The sequence below is a fragment of the Coturnix japonica genome, chromosome 6, assembly GCF_054131305.1.
Source record: "Coturnix japonica strain WE chromosome 6, WE-NBRP24, whole genome shotgun sequence".
NCBI lineage: Eukaryota > Metazoa > Chordata > Aves > Galliformes > Phasianidae > Coturnix > Coturnix japonica.
In genome coordinates, this window is record NC_140668.1 from 29,391,707 (window position 1) to 29,410,800 (window position 19,094).

The 19,094-nt window shown below is 40.7% G+C and overlaps 1 protein-coding gene and 1 non-coding gene across 4 annotated transcripts in view; one reads left to right on the forward strand and one right to left on the reverse strand.

The window, feature by feature from the left end:
• The window catches only part of LOC107319302 (uncharacterized), a 334,287-nt gene that overhangs the window by 142,626 nt on the left and 172,567 nt on the right, over positions 1–19,094 (forward strand). For 2 of the 3 annotated variants that reach the window (XR_014947522.1, XR_014947524.1), the window contains exons 1-2: positions 6,161–6,350; positions 7,531–7,623. This is a non-coding gene — a transcript (uncharacterized LOC107319302). Of the gene's footprint in view, positions 1–1,948; positions 2,076–6,160; positions 6,351–7,530; positions 7,624–19,094 lie in introns of those variants that run through there. The other variant, XR_014947523.1, reaches the window with a different exon arrangement.
• On the reverse strand, positions 2,606–6,019 carry UQCRFS1 (ubiquinol-cytochrome c reductase, Rieske iron-sulfur polypeptide 1). The gene is made up of 2 exons (XM_015874085.2): positions 5,782–6,019; positions 2,606–3,395 (listed from the first exon to the last, which is right to left on the reverse strand). Exons 1-2 carry the CDS (start codon positions 5,987–5,989, stop codon positions 2,785–2,787), a joined length of 819 nt encoding a protein of 272 aa, XP_015729571.1. The 5' UTR covers positions 5,990–6,019; the 3' UTR covers positions 2,606–2,784.

The window sequence follows — 19,094 nt, forward strand, 5'->3', positions numbered from 1 at the left end:
GTAAACCAGTTCTGCCTGACACTGCTATTAGATTGCTTGTAGGAAATTATACACTGAACATCTGCATAATAGTGACTTTGCTATAGAATTTTCATGACAGATAACTCAAATATGGGCTTGCAAGAAGTGCTGGAACAAGACCAACCTCAGTTTGTGCTGTCTGCCTTCTGTCTCTGGGTGTAACTTCTCTTTGTCATGTGGGAGGATGAAGTCATGGTAGTTACCAGTCCTGTAACTGGCTGACCAAGGACATCAGCCATCAGTGATAAGTGAAATTGAACATGGAAGTTACCTTCCACTATTGATTATGCCATCGTTTATGGGCAGAAGAGCCAGTCTCTCCCGTGCCTTGTGATTCTAGCTGCTATTTAAACTAGTTAAAACCACACAATATACATCTTTAGTATGGTTTAAATCCAGAATTATCTTTATAATGCTGAAAAAAAATCATTGCACCTGTAATAAATAATACCTTACATTTTGTATATGTGTTGCTAGAACAAGGCATCATATCATGATTCAGGTCCATGGGATGGGACTTTGTTCAGTGTGGTTTAGTGGGTTGGAGTGCAAAGCAAACCCAGCAGGCTGTACAGGTGAGCCCATCTGGTCCAGCTGTGTGCTCAGGGGGTGTGCAAAGAGCTCTCTGTGGTGGTGTGCTCTGCCCATTTGATTCCCAGGAGTGCAGCAATGCAGAAAGGGAGTCATTTTATCTTGGGCAAAGATACAGCCCTGCAAGCAGAATACAGGTGTATTTGTTTCTTTTAGAAATGCAATGCAGTAGTATCAGTTAAAGAGAGCATCACTGCTTTGAAATCACAGACCTAAACGTTTTTAAATGCTGATATTTTCTTGTGGGCTTCATGTGGCATCGTGTTATGATAAAGCATTTCAATTACACAGAAGCGTTTTCCCTCTGCTTTATTTAGCGCATGAAAGCTCTTGTATTTTTCTTAAAAACAAAAACACTTTAAATATTTTCTTCAAGGATAGAGGCTAATTGATAATTATACAGTAGTTATTAAAATGTCAAAATAATAATAAATCATTGCTGACGTGCAGCAAACAGGCTGTTTCATCCAAAAACAGTTCTTGGGAGCTGTTTCCTCCTTGTTTGGTGCTGAGTTTGTACTGGGTTGAATTCCCCTCTTACAGGGGAAAGCAAAGGTGGGTGATATGTGTGTGGTATCCATGCTTGTGCTGTGATTCCTGTGTCATGTTGCAGTACCTTAAGGTGCTTACACACTGAATGTGTACTACTGGGAACAGAGAGCCCTAGTAAGGCCATTACTGAAGTGGAGGGAGTCAAAGTGGAAATACGTAGAAACAGCAAAGCTAGTAAAACACTACTTCTAGTAAATACAATGAATATTTCTCCAGTAATTCATAAAGTATATCAGTATTTTTCTGTGTACTGGGACACTCATTATTCCAGCTACATGGGGTACAGTAGCCAAGAGAAGGGCAGTTACCTGTTGTGTAGGGTGGTAATGACACTTAAGTAGTGGCAGTAGTGAGAGCTCCTTCCACAGACATCTTCTGAGCCCAGAAGGTAGCTGGGAACTTGAGGCCGTGAGCACATCACTACAGGGAGGTTTGTCACTGTTGGAGCAGCATTTCTCCATTCAGGAGTTTGGAACTTCTGACAAGCAACTACAGTAACTACACATGATCCTGTGCAAATCAGTCACTGAGGTTGGAAAGCAGAGGATGAGATGTTCTAGTCCAACCTCTTGCTCAAAGCATTACAGCCTGGGATTCTGACCTGTTTGATTTCAGTATCTCCGGATACTCCACACCCTCTATGAAGTGTTATAGTGTATTCAAATGAAAATCTGTGGTGTTTTTATTTTGTACCCATAATTGTGGCACCTATATGTGAGATCCTGGAGCTTTTTTTAAAAAACTCTTATTTCTCAGATTCTCATAAAACCCCATTCTTTTCCAGTGCCTGCTTGTCTCATTGTGACTGACCTTTTTGCAACTGTGAAGAGAACAAAACCTTTAATCAAAGAGAGGATGGCAACTATCACATCTGCGTGGCCCAGGAAGCAACACTTAACAGTGGAAAAAAGGTACTGCTAGCATCTCATGGTTAGAGTAAAAGCTGTTTTATCCTCATGTGTGCTGTGTAGTGGTGGTAGGTTGGTATAGTTGTCATTCAGTTAGTTTGATATAAGTAGCAGATTTCCTGTACAAGTAATTTTATGTATGCACATATAAGCCTGTTGAGACAGAACTCTTCCAAGATTTCATTGTGTTCACTCGTGAACACAGACACTGCCAGACCAATGGGCAAGACCAGTGCTGGTTAAAAGACCTATTGGCTTAGAGGGATTGCATTTGGTACAATTCTGCACTGAAGCTGACTCCACACACTGTTTTAAGTCAGCTGTGAGTTTTTTGAAGGTGTTTCTTCCCCTCGTGTTGTGAAAACTAAATGCTAATAATGGAAATGTGGTACAGAGAAAGCTATGGTTATGTGATGCAGTGTCTGTGTTGAGAATGCCTCCTTTCAGCGGGGCTGCAGAAACACGTTTTGTGTCTGCTGTAGAGTCCCCTTGACTCGGTATACAAACAAATACAAGTTATCTTCAGTCAGGAATAGTGCTCACTTCAGGTTTTTATTAAAATTGAACACAGGGAAGTATTCAAACATACTTCTGGTAGAGAACAAAGCTCATGTATTTTTAAGATCATCTGGTTTGACAGTATTTCAGAATATCAGTTAACCCTTTCAAGTGTACATTCACCAGAACATGAAAGTGAGCAAGCACTTGTTATTCAGCCAACAACAACTAAATCATCACCAACAAACTGGTAGGTTGGAACCTCCAGGTTATAGGGGGCAGGACCTTTCCTGATTCTGCCAGAGGCATCATAATGGGACCCATGGCAAGGGCAGTAATAGCCACCAAAATCTCCAGAGTTAGCAATTGGTACACAACCAAGATGAGTGCAGACTCCTACTAATATGACCCATTCCGGTTTCTTTACTCTGTCTAAATCGTGCTGTGGATCTCTCAACTGAGACACATCAACTTCAGCTTCCTGATTAATCTCTGCTTGGGTTCTGTGACGCACAAAGAGGGGTTTCCCTCTCCACTTGAAAGCCATGTTTTTCCCTTCTGGAATGTCAGATAGCTTGATCTCAATCTTTGACAACGCTAACACGTCAGCAGAAGCACTGAGGCTGGAAATAAACTGGGTGACAACATTCTTAGCAGCATATGCGGAAGCGACGCATGTTGTTGCAGTCACCAAGTAGGAAAAGCCTTTTCTATCTTCACTGCTCCTTTGAGATGACGTTGTGGCATCCATCACATCTTCACGACGATAGGCAGAGAAGTCAGGGACCGTGACATCATTGTGGACAAAACGCACGCTGGCAGGTGCTGCAAGAAAAATAATATGAAATGGCAACTCTTTCACTTGAAATACATCATGATGTATCTTATATTAGGCTTTTCCAAATCACGCTTTATGAATGATGGGTATGTTATTCCGGAGTCTTGGTAGCATTCCTCTAAGAAGGCATTTCAATTTTACCTTGGAAGATAATACTTATTAGAAGGTATTTTTAGTAGATGAATGAATGGTTTGTGAATCATTCCACTTTATCTGTGAAAACTGAATGGAGCCTGATAAGGGTATAGAAAGACCTGCAAAAAGTTCTGGGTTTAAAGTGATCTGTTGGCTTGGGAGGATTGTTTGTTCTCCAAATTTCAAGGCAGAAATGCTGCAGAATACAACAGCTGACAGGAGATGGGCAGAGCTTTCTGTGCTGATGTTACCCTGAAAAAAAAATAGTTTGAACAAATTTGATTTCCTTTGACTTAAGTAACCTCTATGCCTTTAACAATCTTAAGTGTCTGGTTAAGCATTTTAAAGATTAAAAATGCAAGATCAGACACCCTCCTTTATAGGACTTAAAACTAACATCAAAGGTAACTGCCCCAGGAAAGGATTTTTAAACCTTTCAAACTCCCGTCTCCTATTTGCAGACGTCTCATAAAAAGATTTAGGAATAAATTTAGTAAATATCCAGTTCCTGAACTTTGTGAGGTTCCCAGTTGAAGCCAATGTGCTAACTTGACAAGATGTGGCTGCCAAACAAGGGGCTGTCCATTTTCTAATGGGAAAATATTTGCTTTTATTTACAATTAACTCAGGAAATTGAAAGCATTTGATCTGAAACTGAAAATTCTGTGAGAGCAATCTACTCGTTTACTTCAGTGTGAAGTCATTTCTCATTTAGCAGCAGGCCAGCAGGCATTATAATTAACCTACTTTGAAAATCCTCTGTCACACTTGTCATTGAATAATATTAATTGAAGCTATAAATAAGACTACGTGTCAGCTACGTTAATTATAGATGTGTAGAATTTACATCTGGATGTGTCCTTTACAGTTGATGGTCAGGTGCAGTTCTAACCACTACGGAGCATCTTTCCTAAGGCACAGCAGTCTCCAAGTCTTACACAAGTATCCCATTTAGCACTAAGATCCCTTATCAGAAGATAATTTGGTGTTAGAATATGCTCCTTTTTAGTACTGAAATAGGGCCCTAAATCTGCATTACAGATTTCCACACGTGCCTCACAAAGGCACCCAGCTGTAGCACTGCAGCATCAAAGTTTTTGACATTTCCTGTGCTCCTGAAAAAAAAAAATGAAAGAAAAGAAAGGAAGACACTTAACGGGAAAACATGGCTTAAAATATCCCTGTTCAGCAGCTATTTACATTTTAGGAATAACGCAGGGCTGCTGATGCAGACTATCAAAGAGTTAGGAACGACCTCTACTCCTATCCATTTCCTGTATTTATGGAGCAGAAAGTACCATTTAAAGCTACGTATACAGTGGGTACAAAAGATTCTTCATTTTGGGACTAAAGTAACATTTCAGAAATGCTTCTACGGTTTCATACTAAGCTCTTTGTTCCCTGATGTGCCTGTTGAGGCCTCACACAGCTCACTGCCGTCAGGGCATGTATTTCAGACTAGATGTCCTGCTGTAAACGTGCAGTCTGCATTCCAAAAGGCTGCTGCTTTTGTTTTGTGGGCAACATAACATCCCTTAATATATAAAATACATAGCATTAGGCAGTCTTGAAGCTTTGCCTAACTGGCTGCTGTTGGGTACGACTTGAGGCCAGGACCTGGATGTCCCATTTGTTGGTAGGTACCTGTAACCTTGACAGCAAACCACTTCCATTGCACTGAGCGTGTGGAAGGATGCTGTGCCCAACTGATGAAGAGACACAGTTGTGGAGCTGTAGGAATAAGGGGCCTGGCAGTGCCTTGCTGACAGCTACTGGCCTTATTTGGCCCAAGGCAGACCCTGCAGGAACTACTGTGTGACTGTATCTGGTTTATGCTTTGAGAACAGTGCATGACTCGGGGGGAGAAAATAGAGCTGTTGGAATAAGGCACTTTCTTAGGACTCCTGTCACGCAGCTGACCAGTGCATCTGTTCTCAGATCTCTCATTGAGGTCAGTTAAAAGCCGAATCGAATTATACCGAATTTTCCCGAATCTCCCCAAACGCACAACAACAAATACTCGTTTAAAGAGCCGTCGGAAAGGAGCGAGCCCTCAACGCTCTTAGCTCCACAGTCCTCAATGTGCATCCCCCGGGAGCCCAGCACGGACGGAACAAACCGCGGGGACGGCAGAAGGGCGACGGAACCGAACCGAACCGAACACCCAGACCCGGCTCCCACCCTCCTCGCCCTCCCCGCCCCGCTGCCACCCGCAGGGCGCTGGGGCCCGGCCCGCACCGTTGATGCTGGCGCTGGCGACGAGATCCCGCCGGGCCGAGCGGCCGTTCAGCGACTCCCGGCACAGCAGCGGTCGCTTCAGATCCAACACCACCTTCTCGGCCCGCGACGCCGCCGGTGCCAGCGCCTTAAGAGGGCCGGGCACGGCGTGAGTGGCGGCCGACAGGTAGGGAGCGAAGGGCCCGGAGCGGGCGGCCACGGACAACATGGCGGCAGCTGGGGAGCCGGTCACCGCCGCGACCTTCCCGGCGGCTGCGTGATGACGTCACACGCGGGCGGATGGGCGCGATGACGTCACCGCAGCGCCGCAGGGTCGCAGCAAAGTGACGTCAGGCCATGAAGGGGTGGGGGGACCCGCCCTGTTGTGCGCTGAGGGGGTGGTGTTTGGTCATAGTCATAGTTGGTCACAGTTCTAGTTGGTCATAGTGGCAGCCTGGAACGTGAGGTGTCACAGCTTCCAGTCACAACACTCAGCTCACATTCTGGGTGTGTGCTGGTTGGTCCCCCCCTGCTCCGGCTAAATCAGCTTGTGAAATATTCCCAAAATTCAAAGTAAACTCGATACGGAGGTAAGTTAGGAAGAAATTAGAGCTAACCCATTTTTAGAACTCTAACTGCAGTTTCTCGCCAGGCCACGGAATCCATTCGTAGCATCTCAGGATCGTTAAGGTTGGAAAAGACCACTAAGATCATGTAGTTCAACCAGCAGCCCCTCACCACCATAACACTAAACCACATCCCTCAGTATCACATCTCCCCTTTTATGAACGTCTCCATGGACAGTGACTCCACCACCTTATTGAGCAGCCTGTTCCAGGGCTGGAACAAAAATTTTCCTAATATCCAACATGAAGTATTCATCCAAAGGCTGTGAAGCTTTAGTTTCATACCGGCTTTATCAGGAGATTCTGCTCAGAAATTCTGCTGTTGTTAACGATGCTATGGCTAAATTACTCTCTGATTGTAGTTTAGGGACTGGCTCTGCAGAAATTTATGTAAGGGTGTGACTTTTTCATATAAGTAATTCACTGAGTCCTTTTATCTGGTGCCTGAAATGTACTGAAATATGGTTGTTCTAATTAAGTGGGATGGATCATTCCTGCTTCAGTAGTATTGATCTATAATTTATTTCTTTCCCAGCAAGTTTTTCACATTGAAGCCTAGGTATATAATGATTTACCCAACTAAGTGCACTGTACTGTTAACTGTAGTTGTGAAATAGTAATTATAGAACAATGTAGTATTATTCTGGAGGAAAGATAATATGTAAGAACCACTGGGGCTGTGGATCAATGTACAAGTGGAAACAAATGATTTTCAAACAGGAAAGAGAAAATTAGAAAGGACTCATACGTCTGCTGCGTTAACAGGATGAGTTTTAGAAACACCATTTCACAGGAAAAGACCTACAGAAACATGATCTTATTTCCTCTTCTCTATCAAATTACAAAGTCTTTGTAATCATAAAAAATATTCGATCAGAACCACTCTAGTAATAATAGGCCAAAATGAAGTTCTTCTAAGGCCATCAGATTTTAATGTGCTCTCTACATAATTAGTGTTTCACCATGAGACTGTGGATCTGTCCTAGCACTTGTAGATAGGTTTGTTACCAGTTGTGTGGGTTTTCTGTGTCTTTGTTTTTAAAGAATTCTGAGTTTTGACACAGGTGAAAGTTTGGAATTGCTAATTCAGCTCAGCTGTTTGGGGTGCGTCAGAAGGGGCATAACAGCTTGTTTTTCTGTTCAGGTTACTCTGAGAGCCTTCTGGCAGGATGGCCTTGCTGCTTCTGGAGGCTTCTGACAAAATGAGGGAGCTGTGGTGTATTTGGAAAACGTGACTGTATTTTAAAGACTTAAGACTGATTTTAAAATAGGTTGATCAGAAGGTGATTAAAACATGAATGTTCTTCAGTATAAAGACACCCTCTTATCTGTGTCCAGGAAGAGTTAATTTAAACTTTCAAGTGACTAAGCATACTCCAGTGTGTAGGTGTTTCTTTGAGAAGCGCTGTTAGGATTATGTTCCCAAGCAGTAATACCAAGTGAGTGTTTGCCAGCAAATCTGAAAGTTAAATGTCACTGTGGTTTTGTGTAAACCCTCTAAACAGACCTCTGTGATTGCATTTGTGCATTCACGAATGTGTTAGACTTATGAAAATGTGTTCTGCTTAATGCTTCTGTCATCCTAAAGTAAGTTAAAAACTCTTTTGCATAAATACAAATGCTGTGATATATCAAAGCTGCAATAATATGAAATAGCTGCAGCAAATTACCAGAATGATTTTGGGGACGTGCAGTTGTTTTTCAGTACCTTCCTTTATGTACTGTTTTATTCTTAGATTTAAGTGTTATTTGGATGCTAACTGCAGAACTTTCTTGGCTATTTGCTAAAGGATTGGTGACCTTGGGCAGTGTGATCTTACCAGAAGGTTATGGGTTTTGTGTTTTTTTTTCCTATATTGCATTATTTTTATGCTCTGAAAAGTCAATGCTACTGAAGTGTAGAGTACAGGATTTGCATTTGCTTTTTGGTTTTGCATTGATGATCATTTCTTTTTTCTTAAATAAGATTATTCAGAAAGAAAAGATTAAAAAAACCCTCTTGTTGTGCATTGCTAGCAAAGCAGAAGGTACGCCCTGCTTCATCACACTGAAAGATGAGTTTTTTCATGCTGTGCTGCAGAGGATGACTGCGAACAAGTGCCTTGTGGCCTAGGCAGTTTACTTTTTCTTCCCTAGCCACGTTATGTTATATCACACCTGTAAGATGGACAGTGCTGATGATGTAGTGTAGTCCAGCTGCAGCCAAGAGCAGGCTGCTCAGAGGGGCTGTGAAGTCTCCATCTGTGGAGATACACAGAACCCACCTGGATGCAGTGCAGGACAGCCTTCTTTCACTGACCCTGCTTGTTGGAGTTGATCTCAAGAAGTCCCTTCCAACAGAAATGACTCTGTGACACTAAGTTTCAGACCGTTATACTAGCTGTTTACTAAACACTTCTAATTACTCAGAAGCTTTCTGACATTCTTGTGAGATCTAGTGCAGACATTGCTGCCTTGACCTGCAGAGTGGGGCTGATGACAAGGCCTTGCTCTGATGTCTTCCTGGTGCCACTGCTGAGCGTGTATTGACAATCTGGGGGCACACTGGACAAGAATAGTTTCAGGAAGTTGTGATGCATTCTTTGCACAAGATAGGCATTCCTTTAGAGGCAATTTCTTGCAAGAGTACTATGTACTTATTTATTTATTTTGAAATAATATTTCTTTGTACAGCTGTGTTATAATTTTCTTGTAGAAACTTTCCAAAACAAGGGTTGTGTCTTCAGTGCGTGCTGGGGTCTGCAGCCCATCAGCATTAGGTGGATCCTCCTAATTCATTCACACTGCTGACTGAGTTGTTTCCGGTGTCTGCAGTTAGTTCCACTGCAGAATGTTCCTCACAGTGATGTCTTGTGCTGTAATCCCAGGGGAGCTGCTAAATCTGCTACGTCTGTGTACAGCTCTGTTCAAAAAGTAAAGTTATGAAGATCTTTTGATCAACTGTCCAGCATCGTCCCACTGTCCCAATAAGTTGAAATGATGACACCTCACTGCCACTGTCTAAATCTGAATTCATTTTTTTCCAGTCAAGGAAGAAGTAATTTCAAGTCTTAAGAGCAAAGAAGATGTCTGGCAGCAGGCTTCTTAGTACTTTCTGTTAATACAGAAGTAATAGGCAGGAGTTTGCAGCTTCAGCACCCATCTTGCTCTAAATCTCTTACATCTCTGTTTGATAATGCTGAGTTACATTGCCTTGAGCAGAAGGGCGTGGAATATCCTGCTCTGGCAGAGAAGCTTTTAACTTTTCTGAGTGTAAAATGAGATAAAAAGGAAGAAAGCATACTTGCCATCTTCCCTCTGCTCTTTGCAAAAATAAATAAATAAATAGAAAAATCAAAGCAGATGAGATATTCCGCTGGGCAAGAAGAATGGGATTTTTGGAGACCACTGTAGAGAGGAAAGAAAATAAGACCGTTAAAGTGAATAAAATAAAAGCAAAAAGACCAAGCCTAGGCTTACGTCAGAGCTTTACATAATTGTCCAGATGGAGAAAAACAGTCATATGTATATGAAACTGATAAAATCTGATTGCACAAATCAGAAATGGCAACAAAAGGTGTCCAACCAAGCAGAAGCCAATGGCAATAATTGCCTGGGGCAACATCAAATGCTGCTCGGCAGGGCAGCAGCCAATGCTGGGAGTGTATTGAAGGGCACTTGGTCTGAAGAGGAATATCTTCCTTTATTTTGCTTTCTCTCCACATTTCATGAAAAATCCTTTGCACTTTGACCTCTTAAAGGACATGGATTTGACTCACAGCTGGCTCCACCACTGAATATTCTTTGCTTTTCACAATGTGGCACTGTCGCAGTTCTATTGGCCAAACAAATAAACAAAAAATGGTGTAGACTTTGGCTGTAAGTGCTGGAACAGATCACTGTTCTGTCATTACCAGCAAATTTCTCATGTTGGACAATTAAGCATAAATTTTACAAAAATAGAACATTTATAACGTCAGAGAGCCTTAAATTGTTGATTAATCAGAGTAGAGATCCCTGTAGTTCTAAATAGTAAAGAAAGGAAATAGTAGCAGCGGAGCTGAGCGTGCTGTTTGATGCAGGGCTGAAAAATCTCCCCTGCCACTGTGTGTAAATCTAAGCCATTATGAAACCTGCACTGGGTGAAGGCGCAGAACAAGAAGAACGAAATTAAAAAGATGACAAAGGAATTCTTTTTCAGTTTCACAATGTATCTTACAGCTCTTGATCGACATCAGATGCTCTTGGAAGCTTCTCTCTAATGCAGGGTTACTAGATGTTGGCTTCTCACCAGGTTATAACCAGCAAGAGGCAGAAAGGGTCAAAGAGGTTCCCCCCCCTTTTTTTTGGTTCCTTTCAGTGGGCATACAAAGATGTCATCTGTAGCCTTTACTTGTCTGAGTGTTTAATTTGAATTGTAAGACTTGATTCTGAGGTAAATGATGACTGGTTTGTAGCCTGTGCTTCTCTCGTGCTTTCTGCTGGGTTGTTTCAGATCTGTGTTACTGTGTGGAGCATCCTGATTAAAGATATCACGCCGAGAATAAAGAAAAGCTGGCCTTGGTCTTAAACTGTACTATTGATCTGCACATGCCTCAGGGAATAGGGAACAATACATGTATAATGTGTAATCAAATTGAGCTAAATGCATACTGTAGTCTTAATTATGTAAATGTTATTCTGTTACTAACCATTGCTGCAGTAGTATCTCATGGAAATTTCCTATTATGCAGAAGATTTTTATTGACTATGCATTGTTTTCTAAATGTGATACCTTTTTTTCTCTGTCCTTCATTGTGAAAATGATAAATAAGAGGCCTTTCCTGTCCTTTTATGCATAGTTAGGAGAATAATTGTGTTGCTGTGGCTGCTTCTAATGGTCCCCAATGGAATTCCTCTGAGTTTGTCTATTGGTTATATTTTATATTTTCAAGTTTAGTGACTTGTAGTGCAATAAGTAGACACGTACAGATGAAAACTGCTGGGACAGACTAAGGCATTGTCTACTAAGGGAAAAATGAGAATGTAATAGGGAAAGAATCAGAAAACTGCAATAGTCAGGGTGAGATTCAGTACAGTGAAGCACAAGGTCATTTAGAGATTCGTACCAAACGTTTTTACCGTGGATTTTAGATTTCTCCTAGCAAGTAACAGGAGAGGAAAGAAGATCTACATATGTGGTGGTTGATAAGGCTATCACTGTGCTGTGTGTCAATTAAGCAGATCAGTGGGATGTGGGGGTACATGAAGTTTTTCAGTAGGTGCATGTAATATTAATTTTATTGTACAAAGTTACTGTGTGTTGTAGTCCATCACGCTTTATACTGATGATTAAATGCATTTGAGGAAGGTTAAGCTAAACATTAACAAATGATGAGGAGAGCTACCGGGACCTGGGTGAGGCATACAGTACAGCACAGCTTCAGCAAGCTGCATTAATGGGCTGGGCAGTGCCAGCACAGCTTGCTCCCCAAATGCTGAGCTACTTTCCTGCTGTGGGCCAGGCCTTGTGCTGCTTCTGGGTGGTTGCACATCACCTAGTTTTGAAGAAAGCTATTTTGGTACTTGTTCTGGGATCTCTGCTCAGCGCCCTGTATGAACATGCTGCATGGACATGCTCTATAAGATGCTCGTTTTGCCTAGATAAACAAAACACAGGAACTAATAGGATTGCTTATGGTAAATGTGGTCCATTAAGTGCGGACTTGTGGAGAGGAGGAAAAGCTGCATGAACAGAAGATGGTAATGCCACATGCATCAAAAGTGCAATTAAATGTGTTTTGGCTGGAAATTAATGTGGTTTTAGAGGTAGAAAGGAGTCACAACACTGAACTGTTTGGAAAATTGAGTTAGGCAAAGTGAGAAAAATATTTGCAGTTTCAGTGACATACAAGGTACCTGTACATATCCACTCACCTCACACCTTGAGACCCTCGAGGGTTTTATGTCAGTGTTACAGTGGGTCTCTTTTATGTCTCCCTTTAGGACACGCTCTATCATGGCAGTGTAGTGAAGCTGTACTTTCTGAGGAGAGATCTGCATTTACTGCATCTCTCAGGAGCTGCTGTATCACAGCTGGAAACAATGTGCAATGTTTTTCTGCTTCTCATTTACTTAATTACATGCATATTTCTGTGGGACAGTTTCCTATATTTTATAATTGATGAACAGTGGACTTTCATCCTGTCCCTCGCTATAAACACTTTGTTTCTTCCCAAATTAATCTGACCTTCAGTTCTTCAAGAAACAGTATCTTACACCCAGCACTTCTTTAAGAGTTTCCTAAAAATGACAAGGTTCTCCTCTGTTAATTTTCTTGCTTTGAAGATCTGAGATGTGAGATCCTTGATGTCTTCAGACTCAACGTAGTCTCCTGGACAGCCATTATATTACTTGTCTTCATTTTGCTTCCCACAACAGCTGCAGATATTTCCTGTATTTAATTTTAGTGTCTTGTTACTCTTAGCTGACTTTGTCTGTTGGCTCTTTCTCAAAGTTACGTCTGTTTGTCAGAATTTTAATTGTAATAACAACTTGACTTACTGTGGGAGAAGTTCCCACTAACTTTTGGCCTGGATAATAATTGTGGGTTTATTGGCATGTGCCCTCACTGTGAATTTTGAAGGATTGTTGCACTCTATTGCTTATTCCTCAAGCTATTCACTGACACCTACAAAACTAGGTAGCCACAGTGTCTGGTTCCTTTTGCTTCCTGATAAGTAACCTCTTAGAGTACACTAACCACAGTATGTCTGGTGTGGATAACTGATACTTCAGTTTGAAATACTCTCCTGTTCCTACCTGTTCTACTTATGAATTTAGTGATGGAGCCTTGTTTGCTTTCTTTATGAAAGATTGAGATGTAACCAAGCTACTAAATGATCGTGTTGGAGCAGGTTGGTTGTTCATGCTTTCCTGTGCAGCCTAATCTACAGGAACTGCTGTAGCAGGGAGTTGAATTAGATGATCATAGAGGTCCCATCTAACCTCACTGATTCTTTATACTGATGGTCCATTGAGTTCCATGTTATACCGTGGTCTTAACCTGCAAAAAGTTGCTGGTTTTCTTATAAAGCCCATGTGCTCTGAAGTTGCCTTGCCATGTAAAATGGATAACGTGATCTAAGAGAAATGTTATTAAATGATGCTGAGCCTTTTTTTTTTCTCTTGAGTTTTAAGTGGAGTAAAAGTCTTCTCAAAAAGTAGATAGAACAAATTGTGGTGTGTTTTCAAATGGTTATAATAGTACCTGTTCTGAAAACTAAAGAGTATAAAGAGGTGCCATAGGAGCAGGCAGAATGCTGGCAAGACATTTTACAGTCCAGAATGAAAGGCTGTAGGGTTAGAATTATCAGTTCCACTGATCTCAAATTGAAGCGTCCCTGTGCCACCATCAGGTTCTGAGGGGGGTGCCTTCAGGTCTTACCTCTAACATTCCAAAAACATAGCACCAGCCTTGTTTGTTTCCAGAAAGGAATGAAAATAGAGCATGAACAGCAGATTAGCAGTAATTAATTCTTTGCCAAAATTTAAGATAAATAGTATTTTGGAACAACAAAAAAAAGTTACCTTGTATTCTGTCTTATGTCAGTTTTAGCCAATGTTATGCCAGACATGGGAAGTGCATGCAAGGAGACAGGAAAAACTGGTGATGGTAAAATGCTGCTTTATATTTTCAGAATTTCACTCTGGGGGCACTATGAGCAGAGAAGCTTTTATAAGAGCAACATAAGCCACTTTAAGAGCAACATAAGCCTCATTGACATGTTTTTCCAGCGTTTGCCTTTGCAGCAAAATTGACTATGCTGTCATAATGGAATACCTCTCCAACATAAGCTACAGCTCCTAGTAGCTGCGTTAGTGCTTTGTCAGCCACAGTGGAATCAGCTCTGACGCTCAGCATAGTGGTAAAGATTGACTTCTTTCTGCAAGGTCAAGCCCATGAGATAAAGCCCTTGAATGAAAGAGGAAATAAGTTCAACTGACAGTGCAGAGTTGGTGAAAAAAAGTCATATTACTCAGCAGTAATGAGCGAACTAGTTATTAAAATGATAGTTTTTTTAGAGACCTCTGGCATGAAGTTATTGTGGGTTACTTAGGAGATGGGCCATATTTTCTCTGATTGTTTTGGTCAGTTCCTTTTTGTGGATGTAAAACACAGTGAGTGTAAGATCAGTGGATCACATTTACAAAGCAGTTCTGGGCAGCTTTTTCTCAGTGTGTTGCTTCTTAGCAGATGCTATAAATCAGTTTATGGATGATTATGAGTTCGCTGCTATTATCCATGTAATAAGTGTGTAGGGTTGAGAACTAGTGGGTTGTTTTGTTTTTATTCCCTAGGGTTTTTGCATGTGTGTTCTTCAAATTTATTAATAAAAATGCAGGAAATACTGAAGTGTGCGTTCACCTGCACCTACTGAAATCTGCAGATGGTGCAGTTTATTCTACTGTGTTTAGGGTGCCCTATTTTGTAAATAGTTCATGAAATTTGAAGGAGTGGACCAATAGGTTGGGATGAACTGGAGTTTAATATTTGGCAGACCTTGCTATGACCTTTGTTTTCATGTAGCTCTTTCTGTGTCACATTGGAGATTTTTTTTAATCCTTTTTCTGAAAACTCTAGGTGTGGCTTTTTTGTCTTAAAAATAAGGGACCTCAGCAGCTCTGAGGACTGAGGTGTCCATCTCCATGTGGTTATATTTATCTGGGAGAGAGTCTATTGGAAGATTATTAGCTGGTAGGAATTAATTCACTTGAGAACACTCAAGTATCTAAGATGCTTCTTGCTGGCTTGGTTTTGGTTAGTACTGATAAATAATTGATCTATCTATCTTGATTTCCCCTTCCAGCTGAAAAGAAAGTGATTTTCCATATGACTCCTTTAAAAAGAGTAAAGTAATGCACGCGGTAAATGTGGGCACACTGGTGGTAGCATCCTGACCTAAGGAAGCAATTAAAAAATAAATCACCAGGGTCAAGAAGGGTAAAAATAATTCTCAAAAGGAGTTGTTTCCATGGCTTGAGACAGAGAATAAATTTCTTAAAGCAAAGTAAGTTAAGTTCTCGTTTGTGTGGAAGGAGGAAAGAGGAGCCTTAAAATACTTAATGTGCTGAAGAAACAAGAGCAAGTGCTGAAATAGCAAAATCCTTTCCTCTTCAAAAAATGGAAATAGGAAAGAGCAGAGCAGGGAAACAGACCTTTAAATATTGTAATTCATTATCTTGACGGAATTGCTCTGAAAGAGCACATTCATTGTGCTGAGGCTGATAGGAGACTGTCTGTGTGGGAGCATAGAATGAATATCCTCTGAATAAATGGTAGAGATCACTTGTCCACATCAAGTTCCCATCAAAGTTACACAGAAACGTATGAGCAGTGATGTAGTTGTCCTCATGCCATCTGGTCTGGTGACCTGCCTTTATTCTTATGAATGTCTGCACTTAAATACATATTCCCTTCCTCCCGCAAGTGTTGTGTAACCATCCTGCATGATTTTAGGGCCTGAGCCAGCTCTCACTGAACTCAACTTTTTACTTGAATGCCAAGTGAATGGGACCAGCCATAGTTGCTTATGATTTCTGTTTAAAAAAAAAAAAAAAAGTATCAGTTTCAGTTACTGGTGATGTCATTTCAGTTTGTGAAATAATCTGGCGCTGTACTAGAGCCTATAAATACCAGATTGGATTGGTGTGGCAGTGCAAGAATCAATTTTTTTTCCAACACGTAGAAGAATGGGGACAGACTGCTTATTAGAAGCACAGGAGGATGGAGGCCAAGGCTGAAATACTGACACTATTGAGCTCATTGAGTTGTATGCTGACCTCACTGAAGGCAGAATTTCACTTGAGATGTATCTGAATAAGGGAAACTCTTTTGAACAGTTGACATGTGTCCACCCTCTTGTCATCTCTCCCTCATTTTTCTCCCTCCTCCTCACATTTCATTATTAGAAACTGTTGGATAATTTATCAGTTCTGTTCGAGGCATGAGAAGACTTGGCAGAGAGTACAAAGTTAGTAGTAACTTGTTCTGTAATAGTTCCAAATCTGTGCTGATCATTAATGTTGAGTACGGATGATTTTCTTTCCAACTGTGTATCAGAAGAGTATCTTTCTGTATGACTAATGGGACTTCATGGACATGACAATGTGGGAAACCTCAGGATAAAGAGCACTGTCGCTGCATGTAATAAAGTCATCCAGAGGAATCTCATCTTTTTTCTTCCTCCAGAACTTTTGTAGAATTTGTTTGTCTGACTGCAAGGCCACATGAAAGCATCACAGAGTGTGAGATGGGTACTTACTAGATCTAACAGAGCCATTCCATTGTGATAGCAGAGGAAACCTGGCAAGCAGTAGAGTACTATGTATGACTTGATGTTTTCATTTTACGGTTCCATGTAGATTTGCATAAACTGCTATAGAATTGCAGGCTGGAGTTTAAAGACAACTGTTAGTTATGTTTTCTCCCTATTTGTATTGAAGATTTTATTCTATGTGGTTCACAAAACACATTTAAAAATTTTAAATTGCTTCATGAGCATGAATCAATCAGCAAAATATAGCAATAATGAGTTCCTTTAAATAGCAAACAGCTCACTAATTATAAAACTGATTACACAAAACAAGTTTTTTAGCCAACAGAAAGGCTCCTGCAGGCAGTGTCCATCTACCTGCTGGGGAGCAGGCGATTCTAATTAAAACAAAAAAAATAGGACAAAGCTTCTTTTAAATCTGTTTTAAGTCCAAGGAGAAAAACATGTTCTGTATTTAACATCGTCTTAGACAGTAAATGCTTCTTACAGGTCTTTGTAAAGACCATTGCCATTAGAAATTAAAAAAAAATCTTAACACTAACACTACTTTTTCCCATCAGAATGGAAGTCTTTCAGGTCTGAGTTTGAATCAGGGACCTACAAGTGAACGTGCATTTGCCATTGATTTTGTTGTTGCCGGGATACATTTTCTGGTTTGTTTTTGCTGCCTGTTTGGCAGCATGTGATGAACACCATGCACCACTGCCCAGCACTGAGTCCCCAGTTCTCTGCAGGCTAAATATCAGGAGAGATTTCATCAGCTGAGTCTGCTCAGCAGAAAGTACCAACACAGAAACACACGATGCATTCTCTTGTAGTCGGATCTAACTACGCTAAAAAACAAACTTAAAATGAACCTTTGAAAAATGCTCTGGATAGCTATTGGAAAGCCAGGGGATGGTCTATTATTTATGGTACTGGGCTGAAGTTCGAGAAACCTATGGGCTTCCAGGCAGGTTAATTCCTTTGTCTTTTGGTGCCTAATCTGGAATATACCTTGCTCATACATGAAGAGGCTGGGATAGAATCAGATAACTATGTAGACTTTAGGCAGCAAGGAGCAAAGGAAAGCAAGTCTGAAAGTTTTGTGTATTTTTTGGTCCATAATCCCCATCTTTTTTTTTTAATCTTTTTCTTTCCCCCAAGTGACAGCTGAGTTCTTGAGAGATACACAGCCCCCCTTCCCTTCCGATGGCTTGACAGGAGAGAGAGGCAACAATGGAGAATGCCTTGGGACTACTGCCTGGTGTGTGCTGCCATTCATGGCACTAGTGCAACTTACTGCTTCCTAAAAAACCGAATTTCTCTTGGATTTATCACACAGATTGGGTTGTTGGTACTATAGAAATACCAGTTGTCAAAAAGCTCATTTTTGCAGTTTATTTATCTGACTAAGGAGTTTTTAATGCAGTTTGACCTTTATTCTAAGTCAACTTGCTTTTTATTTATTGTGGGTCAATTGGGAAAGCCTCATAGCACACAGTTCAGAATCTATAAGCAAGGATGCTGGAGGCAATGCTGAACACTTAACAATAAGAACTGGAATGATGCCCAATTTCATTGAGATTAAAAGCAAATGGCAATGTTATTGAATATTCAGTGTTTCATCTTAAATGTCTGCGTGTGCTCAGCTTTGATTCTTGGGGATTACTCAGTTTATGGAAAATTCAGATCCTTGTTTGTATTTTAGTCAGAATGTGTGCAAACTTCTGCTCCTAGAAATACCACAGTCAAGGCAGAAACATATCTGAGCAGCACTGTGAATTGCTTTTTCACAGTTGACTTTGTTTTGTCTATGGGTAAGAAACTCAGTTTTCGGTGCTAACAGTATTTTTAACGCAGTGCAGTTCTTTAAACTGTAAATGAGAATCCTCTGTTCTCCTTTTCTATGGGAAAACAGAGAAATTATGTTGTTTTGTGTTTGTTTGTTTTTGTTTTTTTTCTTGAATATTGTCAGTCGAGAAAAACTTTAGTGGAAAAAATGCAAATCCCAATTTTTATTTTAGAGGGATAAAGTTGGTTATTTGAATGTCAGACACAGAATAGTGATGTTTTTGTACAGAGAAGAACGTGTGAGAATTGTCTCATTGTATATTTTATTTAATTCCTTGTGCCAGCAGGTACTAATTTCATTCATTTTCATTGGTCTGAAGAATGTGTTTGAGCTAAAATATTATTCTCAAAGGCATCAGCAAGCAATATAATAAGACTGCACCTGTAGTTCAGAGTGAGGAGATAAAAGAAAAAGAAACTGTTATTCCTGAGGAGAATTAAAAAGGAGGGAAGGAAAGCCCTGTTTAATAATGGCTCATTTTCTTCCTTTTTAGTATAAAGTGATAAAAGGAAATAAATTCATGTTCCAAGCCTCTGACACAGTGTAAGGTCATTTCTGAGGATGTTATCTTCATGGGAG